The sequence below is a fragment of the Oryzias melastigma genome, linkage group LG20 (genome assembly GCF_002922805.2).
Source record: "Oryzias melastigma strain HK-1 linkage group LG20, ASM292280v2, whole genome shotgun sequence".
Lineage (NCBI taxonomy): Eukaryota > Metazoa > Chordata > Actinopteri > Beloniformes > Adrianichthyidae > Oryzias > Oryzias melastigma.
This window is the reverse complement of record NC_050531.1, coordinates 13,619,631-13,631,379: the sequence shown is the minus strand read 5'-3', so window position 1 is coordinate 13,631,379 and position 11,749 is coordinate 13,619,631. Positions and strand designations below refer to the sequence as shown.

General features: G+C 35.4%; 1 protein-coding gene across 5 annotated transcripts in view; it reads left to right on the top strand.

Annotated features, from left to right (window-relative positions):
• Positions 1–11,749, top strand: part of ctnnd2a (catenin (cadherin-associated protein), delta 2a) — a 301,632-nt gene that overhangs the window by 201,467 nt on the left and 88,416 nt on the right. For all 5 annotated transcript variants that reach the window (XM_036217369.1, XM_024279704.2, XM_024279706.2 and 2 more), the window contains one exon: positions 7,451–7,583. In XM_036217369.1, coding sequence (XP_036073262.1) covers positions 7,451–7,583 — 133 coding nt within the window. The remainder of the gene's footprint in view (positions 1–7,450; positions 7,584–11,749) is intronic.

Below are 11,749 nucleotides of genomic sequence, written 5' to 3'. Positions count from 1 at the left end.
AGTTACATTTATAACATTTATAACGATGCCGTCTCCCCATTTAGACAGACGTTGACCGGGATCGCCAGATTGACATTTGGTCATCGTTTAGCCCCCAGGCTATGTCAACGGCCATGATTTCTATCAAGGGAGTGGCTGGAAGGTGCAGATTGGCCGTTCATCAGACAATTTCGGGGTCCTTCCAGACCCTTCCATCAGTCACTCATCACGCCTCTGCCTCCTCGTCAAAAAATGTCTTTAATTTGTGTTTCTTAACTCTCGCACTATCTTATGGGGTCCAGATGACCCGACCCTTATATTAATGTGTGACCTCTCCCATGACAAACGTGGACAGGATTTTATGTCTGCCACAGACACCAATGAAGATTTAAAAAAACCTGATTAAAAAAAAGTTAAGCGCTTTCTTGTGGGGTCCAAATGACCCAATTTTTAATGTAAAAATGCCTAGGATAGCACAAAATATCTGCGACATCTGCGCAGTGTGTAAAAATGCGACTGCAACCTCCCGATTACAAATATCAGCTGACAAATTTGCTGAAAAACATAAGTTTAGGTCGCCGCACTGTAGCATTTTGACTATGTGACCATAGTCTAATCGGTTCCCAAGGTTTCTTTCTTCACATTTACCATCAAACTCTAGTTCTTTACCTGTGACCCTGGAATGTGCAGGAACTGTAGAAATTAGATTGATTCTGCATGAAATCATTTCAGAGCTTTTTACTGGATCTGCACCAGACAAATGTTTGGTATCATGAATATTGGCATCACTATGCCTTCATTTTGTCATACACAGTCAATCACTGCTTTATCTGGTTTATTGCTTCTTTTAAATCTCTTTATCTGTTAATTGCCATTTAGATTTTCTTCATATAAATCTTATTTTTCTCTTTTCCTGCCAGTTATTTTTTACAGCTTAATCCGAAACATTGACTGCTGTTTTCAACTAAATAGATTTTTATGTTTTTACCGTTGCTTATATTTGCTCCATAAAAAGCCTAACGTGATTAGTTGAAGCCTTTAGCCACGCTTTTTGTTGACAGTTAATTAAATAAAAATATAATCCTTTAGATTACAATAAAGATGATTAATTGCAGTAATTAAATTTAAACAAATTGGTACATTTTCCAAAAAAAAATGACTTGCCATTTAAGGTGTCATGCAGTAACTAAATGCAAAAGTGAAAACATCCAAAAAAAGGAGGGCAACTTTCTAGTAATTGAACATGGAGGTGAGAAAAAAACAAACTAAAGAGAGAGAATGGGATTATAAAAAGCACAGATGCGGCACAGGGGCAGTAATCAGGAGATGTCAGGACACAGAGATACAGGGGAAAAGAAACCTTGAAAAAGAGAGCAAGTTAAATTAGGACAAAAGAACTAAAACCACAACTAAACATAGAACAAAACCCCACATTCCAAGGATTACTTTTATTTCTTGGTGTATTTCAAACCCTGAGTTGCCCTAACAATATATGACGGTGAGGGCAAAATCTATAAATCTATAATGTGATGTATATCTGGGATGAAAATGTCTTTCTTTGATGTTTAAAACAAGTTTTAGTTCATCTTTGCCTCAATAATACTTGATTTATTTGATTTTTTCACTATGGTTCTCGTTATATTCAACTGATTGACCTTTGAGGAGATAATAAGCTGAAAAATAATAAAAAGGAGGTTTTTAAAAAGTTATCTAAGCATCAGCTAAGTCAGGCCATTACTTTCTATTGTTGGACCTGTATTATAGTTTGTTCTGGAGCAGTGTTTCCCAACCTTTTGTGACTGTGGACCGGTCAACCTATAAGGATTATAGTTAGCTCGCTCTCCCGTCTGTACCTCTATTCCTGCACTTATCCATTTGCAACGAAATGTTCCACACACAACTTTTCTTACGTTTCATGCCACCGGACTACTTTTAGAGACAAATATAACAGAGAGAATCCTGTTGATTTCCAAAAGCAAAAGATTTTTCAGAATAAAAGATTGTTCGAACTTAGTCATTTTGCTCCCGACCAAACTTTAAACCTCAAGTGATCGAATGTGTAAGAGAATCCGGTTATTTTTCAAAATAAAAGATTAATGAGACTCAAAAGAAAACAAATCTACTTCAACTAGATATATAGCATTATCTGCGATAATGCAAGTGTGAATGCTATAAGCTGAATGTGGCCGCTGAAGATGCTAGAAGTGATAGCTAAAAATGCTAAAATAGATAGCTGAAAATGGCTGAAAAGGCTAAAGCTGAAAGCATGACAAAATATTAGTTAAATGCTAAATTAGCCACAAAAAAACTGCAAAAAATGTCTCACTTTTGCCAAAACAGCTAGCATAATGCTAAAAATATTAGCTAAACTCCAAATTAGCCTGAAAAAACAGGAAACATGGCTAAATTAGCCAAAAACCGCTAGCATGTTGCTAAATTAAAAGCTAAATTCCTAATTACCCAAACAACCCAGTAGTTGTTGAACATTTTATAGTTTGAATAGTGTCTCTCACTGAAAGTGTGTGGAAGTTTACAAGTTTCAACGTGCACAAAGTTGTTGAAGAATTTGAGCAATTTCTCTTTCATTTTCTGAGGGCATTTTTTGCTCAATATCTCAAAAACTATAAAGTTTTAAAATGTAATTTTTAAAAGTAATTTTTTTTAACATTACTATGAGTGAAACAGGCATGAATATTACTTCAGAGAGATAGGCTTTAACCTTAAATAAAATATATTTTGTCGAAATGATACAAGTTAGAAATAAGTGGAAGATAACATAGGGCCATTAATAACAATAAAATAAAATAAAATGATCTGGAGCTGAACTTTAAGAAATGTCTCATATTTGTGTTGAGACAATAACAAAAAGTTCCTCTAATTCTTTTTTGTATTTTTATTTCATTTTATTTTATTTTTTTGCCCCTCTGGGATAGCAAGTGGGGGTCAGAGAGACAGAAGTACAGCTTTATTCAAACAGCTCCGCCAATAGATGGTGAACCTCAATGTACTGAAAGAGTCTTTGAATGATCTCATAACCCAGACATGGAGAAGTGATCACCAATGCTTTTGTGAAGCTTTTCAAAATTAACAAATCGGATGTTTCAACGTCATCTGTCTTATCCATGCATTGTAAATGAAATGTGTCCATGTTGTGACAAAGCTAAAAACTATTTTAAAGTAAACATCTGTGCTTCAGAGCACACCCACGTGAAAAAAAAAAATGCTTTTCTCCTTTGTGGCACAACACAATGCGGATACACAACTAAAAGTCCTTACACCAACCCCTTAAAAAAAACATTACTCCTCCAAATACCCCAATGACTCGAGGGGTAGGGAGGGTTAGGGGATGAATCAGCCTTATATTTCCCAGTGACATACTTTGGAGAGGTTTTGGTAGTTCACTTGTTGTACCTGCAGAGGCTGTAGAGAAAGAATATTTACTTTATTGCAAAGTACTTACAAATTAAACTCATATACATGTACACAACTGCAAGTTAAATTAAATTCAGTTGTTTGGTGTTAGTGTAATATACTCTTAAATTCATTGTGTTTTAAACCAGCCTACGTGCATTTTTTTTTCTTTTTTTTTTGTCTGTCCTAGTTATGTCACTCTCTCTACCACACACAGAGTCTTCACTAAAACTCTTTGCTGCATCATGCTTTCACGTCCCTGAAGAAGTTGCACACCCCCATTTAACTAGAAACAAAAAGTTCTGTTCCTTAGCTCACGATTTACGATGCTCCCTGATCTTCTGTTGTTCAAAAATTCAACGCACAGAGAGCAAAATGGAAAAGTCATTTAAAATGCGGGCGTGGAAGCTGCAGGAAACACCGGAGTGCTTGGAAACTTTTGGAGATCCAGTCTGCATCCTGAAGTTTTATTGGCACTTCCTCTTTGATCAGTTGTGCGCTCTGCAGGCTCTTTGCACCTTGTTCCGCATCGCTGGTGTGTCACCTGGTGGTGCACCGAGGCTTTTGCTCTCATTAGCACCTCAGCTGACACAACTGCATTCTTATCTGAAGGTTGTTTTCACTTTCTCCTTGCCTTTTTTCTTTATTTTCCCTCCCCTGTCAGCCTTCTATTGCACGCTGAATACACGAGTTGCCTTCTTGCTTACTTCAGTTCCCTTTCCTCCTCCTCCCACTCTTTCTTTCTTTCCTCTGCTCTTCTCCTCTCATGTTGTCTCTATTGCTACCAGGCGTTTTTAATTAATGGTAGGCCTCGATGCTTATCTTATCAGATCACTCCGCTTCTATTAACTCCACCGGCAGAGCTGGAAAGTTGAAGGGAATGGATGACACAAAACGCACTTGTACATAAGCATCTACGGTGCATACATATACGGAAACGCAGCCACACTCCCACACACACAAAATGACAGACACCAGCGAGCACAGAAGCATTTGTGACCTCATAAACACACCATGATCCTATCTTAATCTTGCCGCACACCCCTACTGACACATAAACAAACAGACTGCCCTGATGCTATCTCGCTGAGTGATTTAAGGGATGCTGTTTGAGGGTCTCTCCTCCTAAATCCTTTAAATACCTCGGGAATCCCTCCTTTTTTTCCCTCTATCCCTCCTCTAACTCCCTCCTTCGGTCCTGTTTTCTGCTTGAATGAATGCTTATCGTTTCGTAGATAAAGAGGCGTTGCTTTGTCTTTGAGAGCCATGTTTGCTCCCTGAGAATGCATCACTTTTTACGGATGTTTCACAGGTTTGTTCTCCACTTGATCCAACAGAGATGGGAGCAAAATAACGAAAAAAAAACTTGAGATCCACACACTATATACATCGCCCTGTATTCCATCAATTCCAACTCCCCCGGGCGGAGAAATTGCCCCTCATTTCCACATTTTTATGTTTGGGTTAAATGAGGAAAGTTAAATGAGCTGGGAAGCCAAATAAATCACAATAGGGGATTAGAGAGAGCCTCACTTTGCCTCACAGCTGTATTCATGAGGCCAGAAGCAACAAAATCAAACATCCAGAGAGCATTGTCGACTGGAAAATATCTGAGTGTTTATGTCACATCGATTTATAAGGTGACAGTTTTCTGGAAGCCCCCAGAAGTAAAAGAGAAGGTTATTGCAGAAAGAAGTTAAAGCAGCGTGTAGCCAGGCACATGTCTGCTAACAGCCGTCCACGCTTTGGGGCATACTCATAATTTTCTCATTTGGAGGGGTGTAGCAAAACAATTATTAGCCCCGTATAACCCAATAAAGGAGACCATTTTCTGGGTTTTACCAAAGGACAAAACATTCATTTCGGTTGTCCACTCTGTTCGTGGAATTTTAAAGTTGGAATGGTTAAAAGTAGAGGAGGAAAACTCTTGCTCAGCAGATGCATGCATGCATTATGGATGCTGTGAAGGTTGAAACATCGAACTTCTGTACTTTACAGATGCAGAAACTCTCTGACTTGAAGAAAAACATCTACTATGCTCTTTTTTTTAAGGATTTCTACTTTTTTGCCACATATAATAATACACATTCTGTCCTACAAGCTACACTGCAATATATACTTTTTAAAAATGTATTTACATAAAGAATGTTTGACAAAAGCTACACTGGAGAAAATGTTCTTATGAAAACAACTTTAAAACAATACAGAAAACAATATGTTTTTTTTTCCTTGTCTTGGTAAGATTTCTTGGTAACACTCTATAATAAGATTCCTTGTCAAGCTTTATTAATACATTAACAAGCATTATTCATGTGTTCATAGGGTGTTAATAAGACATTTATTAACACAAAAAGCTGTATAAGGTTTAACATGTAAAGTGAAACTATTGTCTACAAAGGCTATATTACCAAACTAGTTACAAGCTTAACAAATGTAGCCTTTAAAACTATTATTATAAAGACATGTTGAGGAAATTATAGATAATATGTCGAAATATTATTTCATAAAACTTTAAGTAGTTAATGCCAATGAACCTTGTTTAGGTAAATATGATTAAATAGAAGTTTGTGTAGATTTCTGTTTAGGTATACATGTTTATTTACCATAAGGTCTGGGCTTAAAATTTATTTAAAGATCATTTTCCTTTATTTTTGTTTAGTGTACTTGTGATTTAATTTTTGTGAATTTAGCATTGGTGCAGGTAATATAAGTTTTCTTCTTTCTCTTCATGTTCATTTTTTAACACTTATAATTTATTTTTATTATTATTTTTATGTTATATATTGTTAATAAATGACATAAATAAAACAATACGTTTATTGCTCAGAAAAAATAGTTTTAGAGCTTTAAAAACTATATATTTTTATACACTTTCCCCCCAAATATATTTAATTCTAAACCCTACAAGAGTCCCGCTTTCCTTATATTCTAAAGCAAAACAAGAATTACAAATGATTTACAAAAATTGTAAAAAAATTAAATGATAGTTTTCAGACTTCTGTCCACCTGTTGTTAATATATAGGTGTTATAAGTCTTCTATAAGTTGTCCTAAAAAAATCAAGTCTGCTTCTTGAATAACACAATTTACTATTCATAAATAAAACCTTTGCATAAAATATAATGTATAGCATAAAAATGTTTTATTTGCAATATCACTCAAAATAGAATGTTTTCAAGATAAAATAATTCAACAATAGATTCAGAATTTAACATGAAAAATAATTTATTTTGAAATATGTTTTGTATCAAATCTAGTTTAATAAGATATTCACTTGACAAAATACTCACAAATCTAGCTGTGGAGCCTTCTCCTATTTGATTTACTGTTTAGAACAGATGGCAGTTCACAGCGGGGACAAGATTTCACTCCGCCCGTGACATGAATGCATGCAAATAATCGTTGTTCAAGATGATGCACTTGATCCCATCAGGCGAGCTGCAGCGAGGTTTGAAAGACGATTTCTGCTTGAGCCTAAGTCCGTCTTTCCACGGGGGCAGGGGGGGGGGAATGCAAAGATTTCTCCGATGTCTCTGTCTGATCTGTCATTTCATTCTGGTTCGACGTGTTCGATACATCTCAGGTGGCACGTGCTCCAGGGGCGTATTTGAGACTGACAGATGTCAGAACCACGCTTTTTCGATTTCCAGGATCAATAGCGTTGCATAGAATCCTCTTCATAGTAACCAAACTCCTCACTCATTCCAGCTTTAAGGACAAAAACACCTTTTTTAAAAGAACTTCATTTCAGAATATTCTTTTCCTCTTTTTATTTTTAAGTGCTGATGGTTGCCAGCTGGTTAACCTGCTGGCCTGATTTTACCTACTCTTGTTTCCTGTGTCTGTGATTCATGAAAATGAGTATGTTTTGGCAAATTGGGTGCTTAGAGGTACATTAACATAATTCCTTTCTTTGTGTATTACTTGTTTGTGAAGCCTTTTTTCTTAAAAAAAAGGGATTTCTCTGGCTATGACAATAAAAAGTCCTGAAACCATCGATTTAGAAGAATTGGTTGGAAATTCTGTCTATGAACTCATAAATCATGTCTATTTCTCTACAGAGAGTTTGGGTGGAGAGATCCAGAGCTACCAGAGGTGATCCAGATGTTGCAGCACCAGTTCCCATCGGTGCAGTCCAATGCAGCAGCCTACCTACAGCATCTCTGCTTTGGAGACAACAAGATCAAAGCCGAGGTTTGTGTTTGTCGTGTATTTCATCAAACCCAAAGAGAAAGCATGCAGCGCAAATGGTATTATTAAATAACGGTATTAAAATGTTAAAATCTAAATTCAGTATAAGCCAGTTGCATTCTAATATTTAAAAAAAATGAATTTTTGGCAAAACTATCTTCTTTTACAAAATAAAACAATAAAAAATAAAGTCCAATCTGCACCAAAACAGCACATTTTGCACGTAAGCTTCTTTAAAACACTCAAATAAACCATTTAATGAAATGGTTGGCACTCAGAAACAATAAAAAGGGCCCATGTAGAGGCACTCTCTGTGTCTTTTGAACACACACTTTGCTCTTGATGGCTTACATGAGTCTTTTTTAAGCATTATTTATATTTTTGAAGGGGTTGGATAAATAGTTCCCTCAACAACATTATTTAAAAGTGGTGTGCACAGCTAAAATCAAAATTACTCAAAAAAACAAGCACAAATGCATACTAGTATGCATGAAAATGAGTAAATATACATAAATTAATATCTCTAAAACAGAGAATAGAATAAGCATATACAAATGTCAATTAAATCAATGGATGTGTGCAATATGAGTGGCATTTCTTAGTGTAAACAGTAGGATGTGATCAGTTTATTGATAAACCAAACTGATGTTGCTTGTTGTGACATTTTTATAGCATAAAAGAAAAAAAAATGCAACTTATATCTATATATATTGCCATATTTTATTGGTTTCTTTTGAAGTTAAATCATTTTTTTTTTATCAGAAGAATATATAATTAGTAAAAACAAGCCAGCCCTCAGTCTTTAAAGCAGATTTATTTTGGTCATAATATGTTACCGTACTTTTCCGTCAGTCTGTGGTATCACATGCTCTTTATAAAAAGGTGTGAGACTGACTCTTGGTGTCGTGCTACCACAAAGGCTGAACCTGACGGGTCAGACGTCAGTCTGAATTTACAGCGAAAAAACCTGAGCTCCTGTTTGGGAGGTGACACACACACGATGAGGAGCATTAACAGCAGAGTGTGAAAAAGCTGCTTTATTATCGCCACTGCCTTGCTTTTGGAACACTTTTTTTGGTTTTGGGGGTTCAAAAAGCATAGATCATTACTAAGTAACACAAATCTAGTAAAATATGTTGTAATTCTTTTTTACAAATATATAATTGAGTCTCAGGCTACCAGATATAGACCTGAATATGATGTACTTATCAAGTTAAAATGTTAATGTCAACATTTCTGTTAGTTGATTAGATTAGATTAGATTAGATTAGATTAGATTAGATTAGATTAGATTAGATTAGATTAGATTTGATTAGATTAGATTAGATTATTAATCAAAAGAATAATGCATGTGCATTACAGTCAATCAACAGTGGCTCACACTTTTCAAATATGGGATAACTTGACATCAAATGACAGATTGCTTTAAAGGGAGTGGGAGGAAGCAAATTTATATAATCTCACCCCGGCTCTACTTAACCATTTTTGACTTTTAACCTCAGATTTCAATTAATCTGTTTTATTACATTGTAAATCTTGTAAGTTTTACATTTAAAAGCCCATTAACTAACTATTATAACTATGTACCAAAAGACATCCTGTTTTCATCCAGAGACATGAGCTGAAATAAAGTCCATAAATTGTTACTTGATCAAAGGTGGAACTCCACATAAAAGCAGAAAACTTAAATAAACACTTTTCAACCTGTCATATACCCGTTCTGTGGTAAAATTGAACATTAAAGGCTTTAAGGTTGTATTTTCTTTGATAATCTTCAAATATTTCTTTTACAGCGTATGTAAAAGAAAGTTACTCATTATGTACATGCATGCGCATACATGTACTCAAAAAAAAAAAACATTCTTAAGGCACATATGCAACATAAATACATTATTAACTGTTATATATTTATTTTAAAACAAAAATGCATACAACTAAAAATACTAATAGGTATTTTCTACTTAAATGATTCAGTTTTGTCACAAATTCATTTGAGAAACATTAATTATTCTTTTTTTATCCACTTGTTTTCATTTTATTTGACATAATTTGACTATCTTTTTGGTATGGCGTATCCTCTTTTTAATTTCTCTCAAACCTTCTAAGACCTTTGCAGTTTTTTATGTAAAAATGTTAGTTTGAAGTCCAGCTTCTGCTCTGCATTTGGGCCAACCTTTGTGTCTGCGGCGTCTTTCTGGCAAATGTCTCCTGAAGGTACAATTATGTCTGCCCCCACAGGTCTCGCCTGACTCCGGCCATTGTTTCAACTCTATTCAGAACTTCAGGAAAAAGAAGTTCTAAATTAGTTTTTCAGTTTAAATCCCACACATGGGAGAGTTTTTGTTACTTATTTGCTAAAAAAATTCATAATTTTTTTTTTTTTTTACCTGTACGCTGCTCAACCTTGAGAACACAGCAGTAAATACAACACATAGAGGAAATCATGATACAGGATGCAGGATGGGAGATGACTACATTTTATTCAAACAGACCACCACTTATATATAGCAAACGAAGATGCAGAGGAAGCTAAGCGGTCTCACCAACTGGTAATTACTATTTTAAGCAAATTGTTATTTAAAAGCCTTCATGAGTCATTAAAAACAAAAATTAAAAACATATATGTTTAAACTATACGTCTAAAGTTGGTTACAAATAAAAGACAACTGTATAGTCTTAACATATCTTTTTTTTACCTTTACAATATTCATAATTATAAATTACTGTGCACTATTTTGAAAATATATATAAACTTTTACTGTCTTTTTGATAAACCAGACACAAAGGGACAGAATCCACAGAAAAGCTGATATCCATTGCTGGGTGTTAGATGGTGTCAGGCGAAGGTTCAATGACATCAGTAATTTCTTTTAGTTCGCGGCCATGATGTTATCCATTTATCCAACTAAAAGTAGGTCTTACCAGTCTTTGCAATTTCTCCCCCTGAAAAACCCAATTCATCTCTTTTGTGCAGCATATTTTCTGTTTGTGACATTTTTTTACATTGCCTGCTCTTTTTTAGTGTTTATTTTCAAGAACTATAATCTGTTAGATATATTTCTTGGATCAAAGATACAAAAAGGATAATAATTTGTAACTTTTTACAGTACCTGTTATTGTGTTATAAACAAATACGGCAGAGTCAATCAATAAAGGGATTGGTTACCAAGTATTTCATTTGAACACTTAATGCATACTTCACACAAATCACACAATATTAGTGTTTTGTTTTTTTTTTTTTCATCAAAATTGCAGCGCCTTAGTAGGTTCAAGTATTCAAGTTGGATATTTCGGTGACTTTTTTACATTTTTACCACTTTTTTTCTTTTTTTCCAATTTTCTATTTTTACGCTGTTCTCTGTGCATCTTTGCAACCTACAATAAAGAGATGCATTTATTTTCAGCATGTTTTATATTAATAGTAATTTCATTTGGATATCTCTGGATCACTGGGAGCCATGTTTGCAACACCGCCGGCATTGTTTACACCCATGACCTGCTAATGGCCCTGAGATATCTGACTCTCCCTTGTGGAGAGAAACCCACCATACCGAATGGGGCTAAGGAGAAGCTGCGGGGGCTCACACAGAGAAGAGGAAGTTTAAGCCTTTCACCCCTGCAGTCATCACTGGAAACATGAGGTCACTTGCAAACGAAGTGGGAAAGCTGAAAAACGCTTGTCAGGACACAGGAGTACAGAAAGTCTGATATTACTGTGGCTGCATGAACAGATACTGGAGTTTAACCTCACTGTTCCCGGCTTCCAGACGGTTTAGGACTCCGCTGTGTGGCGAGTGGGAGGGAAGCTGAGCGCAGAGTTGGTTGTAAAAGGGTTTGGGGGAGAATCACCTGTAGTTGAAGACAAGAAAAATACAAGAGAGACTGTGGTGGACTTTGTGGATACAATCAAGAGAATAAAGTGGACTGTTCCACCAACACTGAGCTCATCTTCAAGTGTACCAGCTTTGCTTTTGCCTTGTTCTGGTCATACTGAAGAAAAGAGATGCCTTGGCCCTACTCTTTCTTGATCTTATTATCTGTATGTATGTATTTCTCTAAGGAGAGATCTTAGGAATGCAAATAAAAAAAAGATTTATTTGTGATGCAAAAGACGTGCATGCAATAAGTCCATAGTCTTTGGAGGTTAGGCTGATGACATCCTGCATGCT